The following is a 22,740-nucleotide window of genomic DNA, read 5'->3' on the forward strand; positions in this document are numbered from 1 at the left end:
TGGATGTGTGTGTGTGTGTGTGTGTGTGTGTGGTGTGTTCTCATTTCCGCTTCCCCTTTTGAGCAGGCAACAGCAGTTGAATGAGTTCAGGGAGAAAGGCATAATCTACAACATGATACTTTCTCCCTCGCTTCACCTCTGTGCCCACACCTGTGAAGGCCTCGGCCCAGCTTCGACAACTGCTTTGCCTCAAACTCAATTTTCTACCAGCGGACAGGTAAGTACAGCCTTTATCTCAGTTTCAAGGCTGTACTGATTTAGGGTGATGCTAGGAGAAAGAAGGAAACATGTCAGAGAAAAATCAGGCTGTCAAGATCAAGACAAGGGAAAATCAGGAGAAAATCTCCCACCGCTCTTACTTCAACCTTAAAAGCATCCATCATTATGCCTAGGAGAACGATACCGGGTGCCTTTTGCTTTCGTTTGTTTGTTTTCTCTTTATTATCAGAGAGGTAATCTTTCTAGATTCTCGAAATTTGGGTCTCTTTGATGACTTAAATAACTATTTTAAGAATTTTTTTTACTTTTCTCACCTGCAAAGTTTCTCTCTGTGTCTTGCTGAACTCATTGTTGCAGCAATTTCCATCTGATTATAACACTGAAAAGTTCTCAAGGAAGAAGTTTCCAGGTTTCATTTCAGGCCCTACTCTAGTGTCCATAGCTCCAAGCTTTGAGAGTACCTGGCTGAAATCAACTTTGCTTTCTATGGGTACGATCTCTTTCTTCAGAAGCTGTAGAAGAAACTTGTTGAGATAAACTGCAGCAAGATATATTGAGGTCAGCTATGAGGGAGGAGGTACACACTGGAGTGACGCAAGGTCAAATTAACTGGGAGGCTCAAGATAGATAGAGAGCCACCGTCAGAACCAGATTTCAGGGTTCACATCTCAAAGATGGATAGACGGATGTGTTGACCTCTCAGTGACCTACATAATATTGGGGGCTTCATGATCCTCCAACACCCCTTGCCCCAGTAGTAGCAGGCAGAGCATGTTACCACCTACATGAGTTTTGGGGTAGATGGAGGAGTGGAAAGATCCTCCACCCTGGGGTTTTCCCATGCCCCTTCTGTGCCACTGAGCTCACCAGTGGGTGGAAGAGAAAGGGTGGGTCCCCAGGGCAGTGCAAGGCCAAGAGAGGAGAGTTCCACAGAATTGATTTGACAAGACTGTGAGCATTTACAGGAGATATCCAAGGAAGTACTAGTTCCGCTGTATACCACAAGTGGTCCTGAGTAGAGAGCTAAGGAGACTTTCTAGATGGTGCAGGGCAGTACCTAGGATGGGAGGTTGGAGGTAGGAACCTTCAACTTGTGTGCCCAAGTATCAGACTCAACAGTTGTTCAGCTGAGTGATTAGAGATAAAGATCTTGTGTGATTCTCTTGCAGCATGAAGTGTTAGGAGGAAGAAGGGAAGTCAGATTTATTGTCTGTTTCTACTTAGACTATTATCAGAAATAACAAGCTGAAGATATAGCAGGAGGGATAGAGAGCAATCTAACTTATGAGTTATTCACATGCACCCCAGGGTGTTTAGAAACCATTTATAGCCATACTACCAACATGTCCTCATAACTCTTGAGTTTTTGAAAATTAAGATGGAACCGTGCGATTCAGCATTATGTAGTGAACATGAAGGCCTAATTGTCATTTTCAGTTCAATGTGTATGATTTGGATTCTTGTAAAGAATTAAAAGGAGGTCTCATCTCAGCCAATACTGTGACTTACAAGGTTCCTTCTGGGCTACAGTAAGGGGAAAAGATCACACATTTATTTCCACCTGCAAACTGACAACTGTTCTCTTTTCCACCTAAGGAACAAGACCAAAGTGGTTATTCCAGTACCCACAGTACTAGGTACCCTACCACACACAGGCCTGAGGCAGAATGGCCTAAACACAGATTCTAGATTAAGAAAAGAGTTCAGTCAAATAAGCAGAGGGACGAGGACAAGAAGATTGTGTGCAGATATTGAAAGGGAAAAGCAGGAAAGAAGAAAATGAGTATATGCAGGACAGAGCTTATTACCAAGGAGATAAAACTGGAGAGTTAAAGATACAAATTCACAGAGCTAACTCAATGGTTGAGAAATCTGCTCATTCTTCCTACTTTCTCTTGATGAAACCATCTACAAATCAGCTCAGATAAACTGCTGTTTCTTATTCTTGATATCTTTATTGCCCATTCAAATGTAGATATTTGATGTCTCCCTAGATTGAGAACATGGGATTTTTTTCCAAATACACAACTTTAGTATTTCCTGTAGCATTATACAAGCCTTTCTTAAAATTCATATCCTGAAAGTGGAAGTAAGAAAGAAAGGGAAGGAGAGGAAAAAGGTCTTAGATGATCTTCTTTCAGTATTTATTCAGCTACACTTATTTGTGGGAGAAAGAGTATGAAAAGGGAGGAAAATAGGAGTTCCATTGATAAATGGGCATTTTTTCTTTCTATTGTTTACCAGATAACATCTTCCCTTTTCCCTGAGCAGACTGAACTGCTCCTTGGACAACAGAAGTCTCAGAATGCTCAAATATTATACTCAGGGAAATTCTTGTTCTGATAATCTTCCAATCTGAGTGACATTAAAGAGGGTTAGGAGCTAGAAGACAGTTCTTATCTATGAAGGAATGTGAGAATTTGTTGCAGATTGGGGTATGTCAAATGGGGGACAATCCACCTGGGTTGAGATGGAATTTGTCCAGTTCACAAACAGAGAAATGTTAGCTGCTCTGGGATTTCCCACAGCTCTTTGCAATGGTAATGATGTGTATCTTGGCTGTGGATGCAGAAGGTCTTATGGGCCACATCATGGAAACCCCATTTCCTTCTTCTCTCCTCCCACACTGGTTCTCACGCTTAGTCTCAACTCACAGGCACTGCTTGGGACATAGGTACAAAACAGACAGAAGAGAAGAGAAGTCCGTCTCATACATGTCCCCCAGAGCACTAAAGACAAACCTAGGACTGGGCCTTGGAAACCAAGTGTGGTAGGAGGAAGGCTGTATGATATAAAGGAAGAAAGCATGCATCTGGAACTCAGAACTTGTGAGTTTGGTGCCCATTTAAAACCACTAATATTCTTTGTGACTCCAGACAAGCCTGCTTCTCTGTCTCTCTTTCTCTTTCTCTCTCTCTCTCTCCTCTCTCTCTCTCTCCCTCCTCTCTCTCTTGTATCCTCAACTACAAAATGAGTGACCAGGATTAGATAATCTCTCTGGTCCCTTGGAGAATTAGGTAAGAAAGAAAGACTTTTCATTGCTTACTTTTTATCTCTGCTTACCACATATTAAAAAAATCTTTTTTACCATCTTGGTTTTATACTATCAACTGTACCCTGCTGTTCACACCTTCCTCCTTCCTTCTTTCCTTCCTTATTCCTCAAGATGTTTCAACTTCAGTGAACATCTTAGACTGAGGGCAGATTCATAATCATATCTATCACTTATTAAGCACCACCTTTATACATCAGGGATTTAATATATGTTATCTGATTACAGCTGCCAGTCACCCAACTAGTTTGGCACAGTATCTATTTTGCACATGAAGAAAATTAGGTATAGGCTAGGTGCGGTGGCTCACACCTATAATCCCAGCATTTGGGGAGGCAAAGGTGGGAGGATTGCTTGAGGTCAGGTGCTCAAGACCAGCCTGGGTAACACAGCAAGACAAAAGAAAAAGAAAAAGAAACTTAGGTATAGAAGGAAAGATAGTGTTACCAAGGACAAACATGCAGAAAGTAGACAGAACGATGATTCCAAATTAGGCTAACTCTGATTCCAAGGCCCAAACTCTTTCTATAGTTTTCCTTTTCTTTCATTTCTAAATAATGCTCTGAACTTTAAAGAAAAAGCAGCTTTGGTTATCCTTACTGAGTCCCTTGAAAATTTCCCCATAGTGAAGTATCTGTAAGCAGAGCTGGTATTTGTCAGGTGCAAATTGGTAGGCTAATAGTTGCTAAAATATTAAAATATGTCTATAGCAAATAATGGTAATTATCCATTTTCCCAAGCCCTCTGAGTACCCATCACCAGCCCAGCTATCCCAGCTCTTTCCTCAAGACTCCCCAGACAGGCCCCATGTGGTGAGTGGGGCCCCACCACAGAGCTGTGACGGTATCAGCTCTCATTGCTCTGTGGTGCCCCAAACCATTACGAAATATTCTGAATGCCACAACAATCTGAAAGTAATGTGGAATTCCAGGCAGATTCTCTCCTCCCAACTGGAAGTTAGTGGGACCCTTGCCAAAAAAACCACTCTGTAAGCCTGAGGAAGGCTAAACTGCTTCATAATCACCTCGCTGGAGTCAGAAAGGAAACTATTCTAATGACACAAACAAAGCAATACTTCCCGCACTAAGAGTGTCACAGAACCAAATATAAATTACCTTGTGTTTATGCTGCCTTTTCTCTACTAGACTATAAGATGGAGAGCTTGCATAGCATGCGAAATGGAGAATTTACTAAAACAACTTCTCCTTTTTTTAAATCCCAAATTACATTGGATGGTGACACTGGGCCATTTTCTTTTTGTAATGTCAGCAGAAAAACTATATAACATGGAGTCAGACCAACTTGAGTTTCAATCTCAGCACACAGGGATGTGACCTTGGACAAGTAACACATCTCCATGAGTGTCAGGTAACAGTGATTAGCTCTAAAGTGGTTGTCAGGATTCAGTTAAGCAGTTTACAGGAAAGTTTTATGGATACATATACAGTACTCTCTACATATCAGTTATTATGAGTACCTACCTTTGACTTGCCCATATCAATGTGTAGTGAATCCCCGACTGCTTCCCTTGGAAAACAGAGACTAGAAATAGGTGATATTCTTCATGTCATAATTATGACATAGCTCTACAGGCTTTCTGCTGCTGCTACAGTTACTGCCTCTGATAATAATTTTTGTTGGAAGATACTCATTTCACAGCTCTTAACTCCCTAATCTTAAACCAGTAGAGGATATTTATCCTGTCTAAACTCAATCCTATCTGCTACAATTTCTGCTTTTAACTATAGCATCCTCAGAACAAGAATTCTGTCTTACTCCACTTGGTTGTAACTGGATTTCAGAACTCTTGACAGATTGTGGAGAAGGAATTATCGAATGAACCTCTAGAGAAATGTAGAAAAGAGGAAAGAACAAAAGGCTGGAAGTGGTAGCAGAGGGGAGAAATAAGGTTTGGGCTGATTCAGGCAAGAAGCAATAGTACCAGTGTGGGAATTTCTTAGTTTTGTGGGAAAATTGGAGAACAGATATCTGCAGGCTTTATATTTCTATCCTCACAGAGAAGACCAAATATGATCATATACTATAAGCCAGCATCAAGAGAGATGACAGATGAACTCCAGAAGGAAATTTTGATGAAGAAATGAATAAAAACTTGAAATGAAAGACTGGCAAATACTTTTTTTTTTAAATAGGAGAATTTGGTAGTTCAAGCTTCATAAATTAAGTCAGACTTGGGTGACCTTATGTTATATCAGCAAAGGACTGGAAAGACTATGCTCCAAGCCTTTTTCCTCTTTACTACAAGCTGTGCAAAAATGTACATTAGGATCCAAGGCCATGAGGACAGTCAGGAGCACCTGTCCTATGATGAATACTAATTGGGGATAATTTCCCAATGCCAGGGTGATTCTTGCTCCTCTGCAGGTACAGCACTTATGGAGTCCCTTCTCTTGCAAAGTACTGTGCTATGTTCTATGATGGGTTTAGGGGAGAAGTTACAAGTAGTGGTAAATGATGACAAGAGAGGTAGCCACTTACTGTCTTGTTGCATATGGTGCAGGCATGGATGTTAGTTGCTACAGGTAGGTCAGAGAAAGGAGATGACTTAAGTAAGCCGTTAAAGGGTAGAAAGAATTTGTTTGATTAGAGAGGAAGGTGGATGAAACTATAAGCTAAAGCAAAGAAGCAGAAAAGTTCAAGCAGTGTTGACAGTCAATGAGTAGCACCTGACTAACTCCCTGTATAAGTTCCCGTATGGCCTTCATGTTCAGGCTCACCAGTTTCCTGGATCCAGTGTGAAGGCCACATGTGCAGGAGCTCCATATGTTGGTGTTAATTTGAAAGGGAATTTGGTAAAGGGGAAGTAAGTCCAGAGACCATTTCCAATTTTTTAATGGGGAAACTGTATAAATGCACTTTCTTTTATGGGTACTATTCCTATGGGTATTTCAAACTCACCTAAATAAATTAATAAACAATGGTAGTGGAAGTAAATTTACACAAATGTTGAGTCCAATCAATCCATTTCCTGGAGGATTAAACTGAAACCTTAATAAAAAGCCTAACTGATATGCCATAAGTCAATTAATTGGACAAGTCAGAAAAATGTCCAAGTCTCCTGATTTCTAATCAGTTTTCTTTTCACTGCACCAAACTCCACTGTATTATCAGTGTACGTGTTTGAATGACTTATTTGGAGAAAACATCTTCATGTCTTTGTCTCTATTACAAGGGGCCCCAAGACCTACAAAGCTGCTATCTTGACATCTGTGTGCACCCGTTTTTTAATTCTCTCTAACACTCTCATGGCTGATGTGTTTGTCTGATAATCATTTGCTGCTTCCTGCAGATTTCCACAAAAAAAAAAAAAAAGAATACCCAGTTTCTTATCTCCCAGCAGTACAACTTCCTCCTATTACCACTAACCAGACACTACCATTTATTTTTGCCTCTTGATATTGCTGTACTTATAGTAATCCTGTATAACACTCCATGGACAGGTTTCTACAACTCAAGTGTTGCTGAGATTGGGAAAAAAATTATTTATGCAATTTCCCAGTCCCCTATCATGTGTGCTAGAGTTGTGAAGATTAGCTTAGATCTACCTTGTGTCTTTTCTTTAGACTTGAGATCACTGTTACTTTTTCAAGTAGAAAAATTATTACATTCTCACACAAATTGCCAGGAAAATGTCTGTCATTCTCAGTGAACACTTAACCTGTCTGGTCTTTTTATTGTCATACCTACAATTGCCATTTATTTGTAAGCCTTTCTTTGGAACTCTTAAGCATTAAGGATTGTTTCCATAGGCACTTTCCTTTAGGAATTAACATTAAGTAAAACTTCCGTACATAGGACATAGAGACAGGCAGTAAACAGGGACTAGTCAAGAAAATACAATTTTTGTTCTCAACTGTAGGAACTTCTAGGATAGAAACAAGTCTTAGAATAACCCTCTCTCTTTTCTCCAGCTTTCAACCCACAACATTTTTACATGCTTAGTAAGCACGTAGTTACCAGCTTATTGTTACTGTTTTGAAGATGATCTCCCTGCATGTGTCTCTGATGACTCTGAAAGGCACTGGGCTCCTATGAGGAACGGTCACCTTCCAGACATTCACTCATTTAGACAATGGGTATTCATTAAGTTATTACAATGTGTTAGATTCTGTTTTAGGCATTAGAAACACAGTAGTAAATGACCCCAAAATTCTGTCTTCTTAGAGCTCGTATTCTAATCAGAAGAGTAAATAATAAATTGGGTAAATAAGTAAAATGTAAAGTATGTTAGTGATAACACCTAAGAAGAAAAAACTCAAGCAGAGAAGGAGCTCAGTGAAAGTGATTAAGGTAGGCTGTGGAAGCCAGGCATGGCTCCATGGAGGAGGTTGGTTAAAAGCTGGACACTGCAGGGTGAGTGTGGCAAAGACTGAGGAAGACGAAGAGAAAGGGGGAAGAATATGAGAAAACTGAGGTTAAAAAAAAGAGGTAAGTATTTTCAGGGGATGCAGAGGAAATTACCCTATATTATTGCGATATATTTTTGAAGATGTGGGAGGAATGTAAAATAGATTCACATCACGGAGGATGTTGAAAGCTCCAACCTCCATTTCAATTAGTGAGATTCTGGGATTGTGCTAGGCATTATAGGGGTTCGACTGTAAAATGGCACATCCAGAAGTTTGTAGTACCAGACGCATCAAATGTTACGGCTGTAACGTTTTCATTGACAAACTGAGACCAAATAAAGGGATGAAATTTTCCAAGGTTATACCATTTGAAGTGGCAGAATAAAGTATGGAAGGCAGATATTCTTCCCTCCCTCCGTCCCTCCTTCTTTTCCTCCTTCTCTGCCTACCCTCTTGCCCTCCTGCCTTCCTGCCCTCCTGGCTTCCTGCCTACCTTTTGAGTTCTACTACCAAAAATATTCTGTGAGCGGAAGATTCCCAGTGATTTAGGGGAGGTCCATTTCCTTTGGGAATTAAAAACAATAGGCAAGTTAGCCTTTGTGATTTTCTTCTCTGGGTTCTGGAACCAATCTATTAAATATTTCAGATCACAGGACTAGGTAAACAAACTGATCAAGGCTTTTTAGATTCTTGTCCTAAGGTCATTCTAGTGGCAGTTTCATCCTCTCTTTATCTCCTCCTGACAGCTCTGACCAGAGAATAGCAAGTCATCTCTGCTACTCTTCTTTGAGGCTTCTTTATGACACAAACTTAATTTAATGATTTAATTTTCTCTAAAAGGCACAGGCAGTAGACAAACAGCCAGGTACCCAGGGTTAACGAGCAAAGTCTCATACTGCTAACTACTGTCTCACTTGGAAGAAAAATATGTCTTGGACAGGACCTAAAGTGAAAGAATTTAGATCAGACAACAGTAATTATGTACTATTTTTTCCTAGGTATGTTTTGTCTGTAACAAGCAGAGGCATTAAAAACAATTTTATTGCCCTAAGAATGCATTTTATGTTCAGGATGTTCTTTTCAAAAAAGCTATTTTAGTGCCTAAATCATTGGATGCCTCACTAACGGTTTTAAGTGTTGGAGGAACAGAAGTCTCTGTAAACTGGTAGTCTTCATTTTTATTTTATTTTATTTTATTTTATTCCAACAGTTAAAAGTGTAGCTCTTAAGATGAAGTTGTTTATGGCAGCTTGAGGGAATAGGGGGATAAGACTTGGAGAGTTTCAGTCCCACTCCTACTTGCTCAGTGAGGTGGGATGCAAGTATGGCCAGCGGGGGAGAGGCAGCAGAACAGAGTATGAGCCAATGAATATTACATTAGCCTCAGGCTTTTTAAAGCTCTATTTGGACAATTGAATGGTTCTCCCCTCTATTCCTCTTTGAATGTGTATCTAGTGCCATCATTGTGTCTCTTGGAAGAATACAGCCATGTTTAGGTAATGTTACATGAAATATGAATCTATAGGATTAGTAATTGCATTGATGAGCTGAGGAATAAATTTATAGTTACGTAGAAGCACAGGTTGACAAATGAGAAAGCGATTATCCTGAAGGTGCTGGCTGCTAATTGCTTAAGGCAGTGTCTCCTTGCTTTTAATCACAGGGTATTTTTTTCTGAGATAAATCATATGTGGACTCTTAATATATAAAACAGGAACATAAAAAATCAAGAGAAGGCCGGGCGCGGTGGCTCAAGCCTGTAATCCCAGCACTTTGGGAGGCCGAGACGGGCGGATCACGAGGTCAGGAGATCGAGACCATCCTGGCTAACATGGTGAAACCCCGTCTCTACTAAAAAAAAAATACAAAAAACTAGCCGGGCGAGGTGGCGGGCGCCTGTAGTCCCAGCTACTCGGGAGGCTGAGGCGGGAGAATGGCGTAAACCCGGAGGCGGAGCTTGCAGTGAGCTGAGATCCGGCCACTGCACTCCAGCCTGGGCGACAGAGCGAGACTCCGTCTCAAAAAAAAAAAAAAAAAAAAAATCAAGAGAAAAACTAAACAAACAAAACCTAGAATTCCTGTAGTTGGAGTGACACCCTGGTTGTGGGACCTTAGAAAATCTGTTTCACCGTTGAGACCCTCAACTTTTTCATACATCTTGATGAGGATTAAAAAATAAATGAATTTTATACATTTTAAACTTATAGATATTTTAGTCATAATGGAAGATTCTGGTAGACAACGTTTTTAAGGATTAAAGAAAAAATGTTTTCTAATACAGCATTTCGGCTACCCTGAGAAATGGAGATTCTTTAAGTCAGAAGAGTTTTCTTAATATCCATTAAATCGTGATGTCTGAAGCTTTCAAACTTACTGACTTCAAAGACTTACCCTGATATTTAGAGTTTTCAGAGCATTCCTTTTTTGCAAGAGAGACAGAAAATGAGCTAGGGATGTCCTCCCTACTCTTGAATGGGTAGAGAGACCAAGCTCCTTTGGGCAGAGACAGGAAAATTCAGGGGCAACCCTGAGCATCATGGTGGTTTCTGAGCACAGGATGAGGGAGCATCGCTGTTTTTCAACTCTTAGGACAGCATTACTGTTACGGGAGGCTCTGAAGTCTGAGCCAGGGCCATGGAGGCCTCTGTGCTGAGCCCCACATCCTGGGAGAAACGGCGGGCCTGGATCCGTCAGAGCCGTAACTGGCAGACCCAGGTCCTAGAAGAGGAGGCTGCCGCCGCCCTGCAGGATGTCCCAGATCCTGAGCCTTCCAGCCTGGATGACGTTTTCCAAGAAGGTAAGAGACGAACATCACACAGATGTCTATGTTGTCTGGTGGTAAAAGGTGACAGCAGGCCCAGGTCTGCAGAGTGTGAACAGGTCCCTTGTTTAGCGAGGCCCTCATGGAGGGCTGTTTTGACTGGTTTAAATATGTTTAAGAGAAAAGCTAAAGTAATACAAAATATGAGTTATGTGAGAAAGAGACAGGCATAGGATTAGGAAAAAGGGAAGAGCACATTTTTGCATCATCCTGAGAAGCTTCTGTAAGAACTCGAGGCTGGGGGTTCTCTATGAATTCTTTGCGGTGTTTCTATTTTGTCTGTGTAACAAGACCACACACAAGCTGGATGCCTGGACTCTGGCCACAATGCTGTCACTAACAAGCTGTGTGGCCTTTGGGAAGTCACTCACCTCTCTAAGACTTGTTTGTCCAGTTGAAATAGTGGTACCTTTCCTACATTCCTCAGAGCTTCTTTGAGGTTCAAATGAGACCACAGTCATAAGAGTAAAACAAAAATTCTGATGGAAATAAATGCTTATTTGATAGGAAGCAAAAAAGCACAAAAACAAGATTGTCTTTCTTTTTCTTTTTCTTTTTAAATGAGAAGGATCCACCCTTGTGGGAAAAGAACTCTCAAAAGACAGCAGTGGGCCTGACATCTTGGGCACTTTCCAGGTTCTTGGGAGGAAGGGAGAAAAGAAGCAGAGAGAGAGAAGAAATATCCACTATTTTTATATACGGTGTATTCCTCTCATATCTTAAAGAAAAGCTTTATGTAGAAAAAAAGATTCATGACGCAGCTTATGTAAGAATAAACTTGTGGAATGGAATTAGTTGCAGGGAGGAGGTCTGATTTCGTTCAGTTCTCACAGTGATCTAGTGTCTGACTTTTCTAGGGAATCCAATCAATAAAATTGAAGACTGGCTGCAGGATTGTGGGTAAGTGCTGGACAGGCAACGGGGTGGTATGTGACTGATGGCTGGATTTGCTAACAGGTACGACTCCTGGAAACTCAGAGATAGGAAGATAGATTTGAATTGGGCCTAAAGATTAGAAGTAAGGTTGAGGTGGTTGTTGGAGGGGTATTGCGGGTTTAGGGTGAACCGGTAATCACAACTGTGAATCAAGTGCAACTCGGGGCTAAGACTAAATTAGGCACCAGGTCTAGGAACAGAGGTTGTGTTTGGTCTAAAGCTAAGAGTGGATGGGGAATAGTTGGGGTGATTTCCAGACCCCTACTCCCCTGACTTTCCCTTTGGATTGGAGTCTTACATTGTGTAACAAAAGGAATTAGAAACCTAATCTTTCTTGCTGAAGAGCAATTCATCTGTGTTATTTATTTCTACTGCAGAACATAGGAGAAGTTTAGGGTTTACAACAGTGATTCAAAGCCGGGAAGAATTGGAGCAGGCACTTCAAGGCAGTGCATTATCTCTTTCCTCAGAGATACTTTAAATATGAGACCCCACAGCCCATCAGCCTATACCGTTCTTAGGCTCAGTATTCCCAGACACAAAAGGAAGGATTCTGTGACCTATTTAGTCTTCTGTGTAATAATGAATTCTCAGAATGGACAACTTCTGCCTGCTCCTTATTTTCCCTCCAGGAATGTCTCAAGTTTTATATAGCCTTTAATCTAAACTCATCTACTAATTGGCATAAAGAAACCCATTCTTGCTTATTTGGTAGGAAATAAATAGCACCAAATAATCCAAGGTTGTTTATTTCACCTGTGCCCAAGAAGGCAATGCCAGGAAGGATTTATTTTGTGTTTGTTTTGTTGTTTGAAAAAAAACCTGTTGTTCTCATTGCTCTCATCTTATTCACAATTCATTGACTTCAAAGTCAATTAGAGGACCCACAAAATACAGGAAGAAAAGAATGGTGGTAATCAGAATGGTTGCAGGTTTGGGTGAGAAGCCTAGGACGAGAACTGTCCTAGGATTTAAAATGTTTACCAGATATGTACAGGGGAAACAGTCAGTTCAGTTAATGTCCTTATCTCATTAACTACTCTTGAATCATCAATTCATGTCAACAATTATTAATTACACTTTTGCTAACTGTCTGATTATCTGAATAACCTAGAAGGGTGTCAAGTAGTTTAAAATATGCTCCTTGACTTAGAACATTTTTCATTCTAATTGAAAATAATAAATTCACAGAAATACAAGATAATAAACTCTAGAACTCATCTTTCTTCACTCATGCTCTACAAAGATAAACCCTGAACCAAAATTTATGACAAAAAGGTGGTCTGGTTAGTGAAAAGTCTCCAAGATTTGAGCCTAATTCTTGTGCTACTAAGTGTTTAACCAACCATAAGCAAACAACTTAAATTCTGTTCATTGTAGACACCTGAACTATAAAGTGGGACACTCAGAATAATACAGTCTAAGGGCTCTCGTGAGGTTTAAATGAGATAATATATGTGTATGTGTTTTGTGCTTTTAATAGTGACTGGTGAGTTTTATAAAGGAGGAGTTTATACCTACCCATCATTCCACAAAATGTCTGTCTATATCTATCCATCTATCTACATCTGTTTGTTTATCAGAAAAAATATGCCCAGAAATGATACATATTAACTCCTGGAAGGTGATTACCTGGAAGAAGGAAAAGAATTGACTTTAGAAGTAAAATAAGACTTTAGCTATATCTTTAATATTTAATTTTTTATTTTATATTATATATTACTGAATATTTTATTTTTTCTGAAGCAAATATGGCAAAATGTTTACATGTGTGAAAATGAAGTGACTGGAACAAGGGTATCTGCTACATTTTCATTATGTATCTGTGTTTTGAAAAGGTTTCAAATATTTAAACTTCAAAACAGCCATAAAGAGTTAAACAACATACTTGCATTTGTCTTTGGAAGGGGAATTGTTGGAGCAGAAAATTTTCCAATTTCCTCTGTTTTCTAATTCTAAGTATGTGATACTTCTTAATTGCATGGAAAAGCTAGAAAAATTAAAGGATGATAATGACGATGATTGATAGTGAGAGTACACTTGACTTTTGGTAATAGATAATAAAGAAGATAGAGGGAAAATGCATTCTAAATATGAGATTCTGAATTACCACAATATTCCATGCTCCAAGACCACAGAGAAAAGAGGATAAAGAAGGAGCCCACATTTACTGATTATCTGTCCACTCTGTTGCCAGGTGCCCTGAGGGGCACTTTTCAAATTTTGTTCCAAGACCACATAGTTTCAATTTTTCTTTCCAAAGCCAAACATCCTTTGGTAGCAAGAGCATTTTCTTTTCTGACAAGCTCTCCAGGAGAGTCCACCAACATCTCAGGCAATTTAGTGTCAATGTTTCTCAGTGCAATTGAATCTAGCGGCCGACTATTCTGCCGCAGGATCTGATCATGCATGTCTTTGCAAACTATGCCTCTCCTTTTTTCTTTCTCCTCTTAAGCTCTCGGGATTTTCTGGGACATGACTGTGCTGCTCATGAATCACCAGAGGTGGGGTTGGGAGCCCAAAAATCATCTGTGTGGGCTTCAGCTTAAATCTCTGCAGGCAGGTAGCTATGGAAACATCTAGAAGAAGCTAAAAATAGCCGTATACTTCTTCCCACAATCCAACCCCTCCTCCCTACTATTTGTTTAGGAACTGGGTATACAGGAAGAGCAATATCTTGGCTCTTTCATTTGAGGCTTAAAACGATGCTAAGGAATTTTTCAGTGCAAGGGTGGGAAGAGGGGAGCAGCTATAGATCTAGTCCCTGGTCATTGATTTTATGGCCTATCCAATAACCCATGGAAGACCTGGAACTTGAGTGATGGCCATAAAGTCTCAAATCATTGTGCTCAGTGAGAAAGCATCAATAGCTCCAGGCCCATGTCCACACTTCTGTTGAAGGTTCCACAGACTTCCCCAAGACCCATCAGGGGCTGTTCCTCATAAACAGAATAGAAACACTTGTAAGATTATAACTAAAGAAGAAAAATGTAGGATGAGCACCCAATAAAAACTTGTATCCAATGAATACAAGTGAGTTTTGCTTTGGACAAACCAGAAATTTTATCAGTGACATTTTAAATGTAAATTGTGTTGAATTTCAGCATACATATCAGTAACTTTTTTCTTTTTAATATAAATTATATTGAAGTATAATATACCTACTGAAAAATAAATGAGTATTAAATATATAACTGAGGCCAGGCACATGGCTAATGCCTGTAACCCAGCACTTTGGGAGCTCAAGGCAGGAGGAATGCTTGAGCCCAAGAGTTCAAGACCACCCTGGGCAACGTACCATTACTCCATCTCTACAAGAAAAAAAAAAAAGTTTTTAAAAATTAGCCAGGCATGGCAGCACCTGTAGTCCTAGCTACTCAGGCGATTGAAGCAGGAGGCTCGCTTGGGCTTAGGAGTTCAAGGCTGCAGTGAGTTATTCTCACTGCACTCCAACCTGGGAGACAGAGTGAGACCTTGTCAACAAATAAATAATAGGCAAATAAATAAATACATAAATAGCCCAATGAATTTTCACAAAGGGAATACACCCATGAAACCTAAAGCAGAGCATTACCAGCATTCCAAGCGCCTCCTTTCCATCCCTTCCATTCACTATCCTGCCTCCAAGGGTAACAAATACCCTGACTTGCAACATCATAGACATGTTTGGGATTATTTTGAACTTTATAGAAATAGTCATACAACACGTACTGTTTTATGTGTGTTTCTTTTGCTTAGCATTATGTTTATGATGCTTATCCATGTATTCGCATGCAGCAGTAACTCGTTCTTATTATTGTGCATTATTAAGTTGTATAGTTATTATGTAATTGTTTAATTTTATAATAAACAGGGATTTGGAGGCTTCCATTTCTTGGTTATCACGACTAGTATTTACTTGGGGGAGCATATACAGGCATGTCCACTGGGTACAACCTAGAAATGGAATTGTAGTCTATTTAAATTGTACCTCTAGTAATAGTAGGCCTTAGTAGTTGCACTACTGTGCAGCTACAACACAAGTATTAAATGCAGTAGTAAATTGCAATATTCCAGTACTTGACTATATTAGCTATCATGCTGTTTTTAGTAGTAATAGTAAATATTATATATAGTTACACATGTTTGTGGTATTATGCCACAGCATATTTTATGTAGTTATATATTAGGAAGACAAAAATATATTTATAGTTCTAGGTGCATTATTAGAGTTGCCTATTCTTAACGAGCTTGCCTATTATTTCACATTTTATAATGAATCTTTGATGTAGAACCTGCTTCTATGAATTTTCATAAGGACATGTGAAAATTCAGATTTTGGTAAACATGGTTGGTTTTTTTACTATTGAAATGAGTTACAAGCAAAATATATCTATATATGTAATGACTTATTTTGTAAAATGTAGGCAGAACTTGACCTACAGATATTTGGTTAGTAAGCCCATTCCCACTGTTACACATGCCGTGAAGTGATACTCCAGTAGCCTGAGAGTAATCTGGATTGCTGGAGACTGATGAAGAGAAAAGCTCCTTTAGGACCAGCACCAGTGGACGCTCTCCAGTTTCCCTGCTAACTCACGTTTCTGACCCTTTTCCCTCCAGCCTCCACTTGAGATTACGTTTAAAGCACCATGAACAACTTCCATGTAAAAAGCTTTAGGAAAGCAAACTCTACAAAATTCACAACATATCAGTGTTTGAAGTAGACTTAGATGATGATAATATCTAGGGATCCAAATTCCCTCACATGATATTCGAGAACAAAAGAGCCACAATGAGCCGGGACTAGAATCTAGATGTGCTGGTCCCATTTCAAAGCCCTGTCACAGATTACTTCACACACCTGTTTTTGACAGACAGAATTTCTTCCTTGTTTGTAAAACTGAGCTGTCTCTCACTACCATTTATGCTGATTTCTGTTTGTTCTTCTGGTGGAGATGGTAAATGTTTGATAAAACCATGTCTGACAATTTTAAAATATCTCTAACCAGGATACGATTTCTTCTGTTTCCTGAATGACATGATATTCAGCAATAACATGGTTCAGAGAGAAGGAAGGAAGTGTGGGTAGTTAAGGTGATCTAAAAGTTTTAAGAAAACCTAGAAATTTATATTTGCAATTTGGAAATTATGACACGCAAACCCCTGCTTCTATGAATGTAATTATCCAGTTTTGCTTCAATATTCTTTCTTTCCTATTTTACCTAAAGATCGAAGAATCATTGCTAAGCTGACTTTTGTCTTTTAGTCCTGTGGCCAGGACAACAGAAGTACAATCTAAAACATAGTGCATTCCAGCCCCGGTTTCCCCAACTATTTCTGTGAATTTTTCAGTCAAGTAACCACTCTGTCTTTGTTTTCTCCAATATAAAAGCAAATTAAATACTACTGACTCTTATTGGAAAAGAATATAAACATGCATGAGCTTTTAAAAGCTCCTTGGAAAATGTAGTAAGTGACTTCAACCTATAAGACTGTTTTTGGTTTAGATACTCTGAAGAAGGACTTTCTGAGGAAGCAGGACAGTTTATCTACAATGGTGAGTATAGGTTCTGTCCTTCTATTGTTCTTCTACCTGGAGAGTGATATACCTGTGTGTGTGTGTATGTGAGTGTTTATGTACATGTACATGCATAGGCATGCAAAAGAGTACCTGAGTGTTCTTAAACTGGCTGCAAAACACTGCTTGTGGTCACAAGGCTTCAGGAAATCCAGAAGAAAATGCTGGCTCAGAGCCCACAGGCTCACTAACAGTCATAGGCTATCTTCGGCTAGGGGTTGCTCAGATAACAACCACTGCTGTAGGATAAGAACTTTTATATAGTTCTTATATATTTATAATATGTGTTTATATGGGTGTGAGTGCACACCCCCACGTGTTTGCTGTTTGGCAGAGAATTGTGTACATCACTATGTGATATAGGGGAAAGGCTATAGGTGAACGTATGTATGATTCTTTCTGAATCAAAAGTGAGTATGACTTCTGAGGTGGTATACGTACGGTTTGTGGTAATTTGACAAACATGTGGATATCTAGTATGATTATGTGGTTGTGCAAGTCTAGTTTAAGGGCATATGAAGATGTTTGTGTATGCAGGGGTGTGTGTGTGCATGCGTATATGTTCCATCCTTATTTTCTGTGACCCTCACCTGATTATTGGACAGGCTTCTGCAGCCATGGGACCAGCTTTGAAGATGACTTGACCCTGGGAGCAGAGGGTAAGTGGCACAGTTCTCTGAGGTTGGGACGAGAACGGGATATACATTGGATGAGTTCTGGATAGCGTGGAAGTGCAAAACTTCAGAAAGAAACGGCCCATCCCTGGGGTCTTATCTATAGGGAAAGGGCAGTTTCATTATTATCTAACGTAAAATACAGAGGGCATCACATGCCCAGAAACACTTCCTCATCAGCCTATCATGACTCCTACTGGTTCATCATTGGAACTTTCCTTTGACCCCTGGGACAATGACATATAAAATTACTATAACATTTGCTGCCCAGATATCTTTAAGACTGTTTTCTGTACAGAAACTCCAAACAAGTGTGTGCACTGGGTGTAAAATAGAGACGATACTGCAGGAGGAGAAGGGCATCAGTAAAGAATGAAAGCACAGCAACCTACCAGGGTCTCCTGGGACCTGTAAAGAGTTGTGTAGGGGGACAGGAACACTAACCAGGAGGACCAAATGACTCTATCCTTTTTAGCACAGAGGGGCTCTTACCTAGACATCAGTCATGGGTCAGAAGTTCAGCGGCTTAAGGCCAGTTACTCTCTGGCATATCTGTCGTTATTCCAGAACTGTGTTAGGTAATCTTGAGGCCCCAAGAAGTGCAGAATTCATGGGGTCCAGCTAGCCTGTCATAGTGACAAAAGGAAACGGAGGGGACTGAGTTTTAAGTTCAGAGGGGCAACGCAGGTGATTTTCATTTTCCCTTCTAATTTGTTCTTTGCTTCTCTGTTTCTTGTCCAGCCACACTACTGGCCGCCAATGGCAAACTCTTCTCCAGGTAAGTGTTAGGTTCAGCCAGGGCAAATGATGTCTCCTTTAAAAATCAGTGAATTGGGGCAGGTCAAAGAGATTAAAATAAAGAGCTAAAGATTCACATTAGAAAGTGAGACTTTCCAATGAACAACAACTGCATAGACTAAAAGGTACCCATCAGGGGGTGAATAAGCCCAGCAGGGATTCCTTGAAGTCAGGGTGCAAACTGGAAATAAAATTTGTATGACATCAGCTTTGATCTCTGCAGGAGTTTCCTCGAGACAGCCAGGCCTTGCCAGCTACTTGATCTTGGCTGTAGTTTGGCTTCCAGCAGCATGACTGCGGGGACCAACAAGACTAGTTCAAGGTAGGTACTAAAGTTTGGCAGGGTGGAAGGGTGGAGAAGATGAGAAGCATAGGAGAATAGAACCAAGAGCCATGGCCTGTTTTTTCTCGGATATCTTACTGGAGCTTTTATGTACTTTTACTGCATACTTGAAAAATGTGACCATATTTGTTTCAAGAATTGTAAAAGATGCAGAGGAGTCTTCTCAGAGCTGAAAACTATGTGTAAAATACAAGCGTCTCCTCCCACTGAAACTTGTACCCAAGAGGTACAGTATTGGTACCATCACAGTTCCAAGACTCAGAGTAGGTGCTCAGTAAACAAAGTATTGATTAATTGACTAATTTGCTGATTGAATGAAGCAATAAAATATTAATTCATTCAGACATGCAGGCCAGGCAATGACTGTATGGAATTTGAAAAAGATGAAGCAGCACTATTCTCAAGAGCAAAGACGTGGAACCAACCCAAATGCCCATCAGTGATAGACCGGATAAAGAAAATGTGGTACATATACACGAATACTAGTCAGCCATAAAAAGGAACACGTTCGTGTCCTTTGCAGGGACATGGATGGAGCTGGAAGCTGTTATCCTCAGCAAACTAACACAGGAACAGAAAACCAAACACCACATGTTTTCACGTCTAAGTAGGAGCTGAACAATGAGAACACATGGACACAGGGAAGGGAACAACACACACTGGGACCTGTCAGGGGGTCGGGTGAGAGGAGGGAGATCATTAGGAAAAATAGCTAACGCATGCTGGGCTTAATACCTAGGTGATGGGTTGATAGGTGCGGCAAACCACCATGGCACACGTTTACCTATGTAACAAACCTGCACATCCTGCACATGTACCCCAGAACTTAAAATAAAAATAAAAATAAAAAAAGAAAAGATGAAGCAGACAAATAGCTTGACCCCGGGAGCTGAATGATTTAATAGGGTGGGCAAAGTATGCACACAAATAACTCTTTAAAAAAGATGAAAAGTCTGGAAAACTGGCATGATATAACGAAAAGTATCTGAAATTTGAAGTCAAACTTTGAATTTGAGACCTGGTTCTGAGACTTAAATTTTGTCACATGACCAGGTTTAGTAATTTATCCTTACTGAGCCTTAGTCGTAGTTCATATCCTAGTTCAATTTAATCAGAATGTCTGGAGATGGGATTCAAATATATGCATTTTTAAAGCCTGCAAAAGTGGCCCTTACATGTAGCCATGGTTGAGAAGCACTGATCCAGTTTTATGCCCACAATTCACAGACAGGGAAACTTAGGACCATGAAGATAAAAGCTGGCAAGCACAAGAGTAGATCCAGGGATTCTGACTGTCCAGCTATTAGCTAAACAAGATGGTCCCTATTTGATCAAAAAGCCCAGAATACTTTCTGAAGAGAGTGATAGTGATTATTCAAAGCCTCAAATAATAATAGCTTCCCTTAGCCTCACTGTTTGAAACACAATTACTAAGCTCTAGTGTCACCCAGGTTGGTGGAACTCCAATTTAGACGTAAATCCAGGTTGATACGATACAGGGCGAGCACATGCACGCGATTTTCTGTGACTCAGGACTTCTGTACTGAAAACAGGCTAGAAAGGAGCATACCTCTCAAAATCAGGTTTTGGATGTACTTATTGATTACTTTTTGCCCTGAGGTCAGGAATAAAAATGTTGACCTTCAGGGGTTCTGTGTTTCTTACACATTCATTGCTTAGGCGTCCCACACAAAAACCACTGGGGCAAGTCGGATGACAAATTTGGGAACTGCGCATTTAATGATTCAGCCATGAAATTTATTTGTATCTATACTGCTCTTCATTTTTCAAAATCCTTTCATATTTACTTAAATTTTTATCTATCTGCAATAAGTTGTTCAAAGTACTGTTCTAAAATTTTATTCAGTTTTTATAACTAGGGTTGGATTGTAGTTTCCATGTTTCAGACAGGTAATTTAGATTCAGAGAAGTGAAAGCTTTTCTCAAAGTCACAGTGAAAAACAGAGAAATGAACAGAAAAGAATTTCAGTCTTCTGACACTTTTATTAGATATTCTGATGTTCTGAATTAACATATGTCTCAAAGTTGTCCCTTATTTACCCAAACTCCCTCATTTCAGCATCTCAGAGATTCTCGACAAAGTGCAGGAAGATGCAGAAGATGTCCTCTTCAGTCTGGGCTTTGGCCAAGAGGATCACAAAGACACTTCTCGGATACCCGCCCGATTTTTCACCACACCCTCTCAGGCCAAGGGCATTGATTTCCAGCTCTTCCTGAAGTCCCAGGTGCGGAGGATTGAAATGGAAGACCCCTGCCTCATGCTGGCCAGTGAGTGTCCCTCCCAGACATCTGCTCTATTTCCCTTACCCTTTAGATTTTCACAGCAGGACTCAGTGGTTTCAAATCTTGCTTTCTCTTGGTTAGCTTTGACCTTTTGCCTATTGTGTCTATTTCCTCTTATGTTATCTTCAATGAAGATGGAGAACTCTGTCTGATTCTTTCTCTTAAAGAAATAGCCTTCAAGATACTTCAGGCCCTTACTGCTTCCTTTAGGCCTTCTTGCCTTTTGGTGAATCGTATCAGCATGATGTCTATAAATCTTATCCCTCTTTTTTATTTCCCAGTTGGAATATCTACATGGGATGGGGTGTCAAGAAATCATGAAATTCAAGAAAAAGAACCCTGGGTGTTAGAAATCTAAAAGGGAGAAACACTAGTAGGAAAATTGGAAGCTTCTCCTTGAATTTTGAGCTTTGGGGAGCCTTCTGAAGGGAGAGATTTAAGAAAATTTGCTGATGAACCCCAGACTCACCATCTTTAACTCTTTTACCCAGGCAGGTTTAAGCAGGTGCAAACACTGGCTGTCACAGCTGATGCCTTCTTCTGTCTCTACTCCTACGTGTCTAAGACACCTGTCCAAAAGTTCACACCATCCCACATGTTCTGGAATTGCAACCATCCAACTGATGTGCCATCCATCAGGATTCTGTCCCGAGAGCCTGAACCCCACTCACCCAGAGACCGCCTTCGGAAAGCCATCTCCAAGATGTGTCTGTACACATGCCCCCGAGATCGGCCACCACCACCCCACAACAACCCCAAAAAGAACGGTTTGGACCAAGTTGTGTTGGAAGCAGTGGACAAAGTGAAAGAAGAGAAGCAGGTCCTCCAACAAGACTCTGATTTGGGACAATTTTCACAGGAAGATCCTGTGCCCCCTGTTGAGGGTGAAAAGTTGCCCACTTCTCCCTATCCATGTGTCCTCTGCTGCAAAGAGAAAACACAGCAGGGGATGTCCACAGTGCTAGCACCATCGCAAACTCTGGATTCGAACCCCAAGGTACCTTGTTGCACACATTCTCTGTCCATAGAAGATCCACAGTGGAGCACAAACCCAGCTCAGATAAGGAGAGAGCTGTGTAGTCTACCAGCCACCAATATGGAAACCCATCCAGCCAAGGATGAGACTTTCTGGAAAAGAAAGAGCACAGCAAGAAAGAGCCTGTTCCAGAAGAATCTCATGGGCAGGAAGGTTAAGTCCTTGGACCTATCCATCACCCAGCAGAAATGGAAGCAGAGTGTAGACAGACCAGAACTGCATCGGTCTTTAAGCCAGCAGCCACAGGACACTTTTGACTTGGAGGAGGTAAGTGGGTTAGAGGTGAGGGAGAGACTGGCAGAGAAAGGCTGTAGATTCTTTCCCAGAAGATGAAGGGTTAGGACCCTTGGGGGAAAAAAAATCCAGGCTTCCTGTCCTAGCCGGATATATACTTTCTGATTTGAATTCAGGTTGAATATACAGGAAGAAAGAGAAAGAGGCCTGGTTTCCTAAGAGCAGTCAAGTTTTCAGAGCTCCTTTGGTAATACTTACCTGATCTGATTGCCACTTAATGTTCTCATTAAGTACACCTGTCATTACCATTGGCTGTGGTCCTCATAAGATTACAAATGGAAAGCAGTTTTACACAAAGCTAACCACTCTTAAATAAAATAAATTCTCCCTTAC

At 40.4% G+C, this 22,740-nt stretch overlaps 1 protein-coding gene across 3 annotated transcripts in view; it reads left to right on the plus strand.

Annotated features, from left to right (window-relative positions):
- The window catches only part of TESPA1 (thymocyte expressed, positive selection associated 1), a 35,548-nt gene that overhangs the window by 365 nt on the left and 12,443 nt on the right, over positions 1-22,740 (plus strand). For 2 of the 3 annotated variants that reach the window (XM_033221783.1, XM_033221784.1), the window contains exons 2-10: positions 67-217; positions 10,231-10,438; positions 11,320-11,362; positions 16,888-16,937; positions 17,564-17,617; positions 18,374-18,410; positions 18,654-18,752; positions 20,854-21,062; positions 21,569-22,380. In XM_033221783.1, coding sequence (XP_033077674.1) covers positions 10,276-10,438; positions 11,320-11,362; positions 16,888-16,937; positions 17,564-17,617; positions 18,374-18,410; positions 18,654-18,752; positions 20,854-21,062; positions 21,569-22,380 — 1,467 coding nt within the window. In that variant the 5' untranslated portion in view covers positions 67-217; positions 10,231-10,275. Of the gene's footprint in view, positions 1-66; positions 218-10,230; positions 10,439-11,319; positions 11,363-16,772; positions 16,938-17,563; positions 17,618-18,373; positions 18,411-18,653; positions 18,753-20,853; positions 21,063-21,568; positions 22,381-22,740 lie in introns of those variants that run through there. The other variant, XM_033221785.1, reaches the window with a different exon arrangement.

Source organism: Trachypithecus francoisi, unplaced genomic scaffold, assembly GCF_009764315.1.
Source record: "Trachypithecus francoisi isolate TF-2019V2 unplaced genomic scaffold, Tfra_2.0 Lachesis_group11, whole genome shotgun sequence".
Taxonomy (NCBI): Eukaryota; Metazoa; Chordata; class Mammalia; order Primates; family Cercopithecidae; genus Trachypithecus; species Trachypithecus francoisi.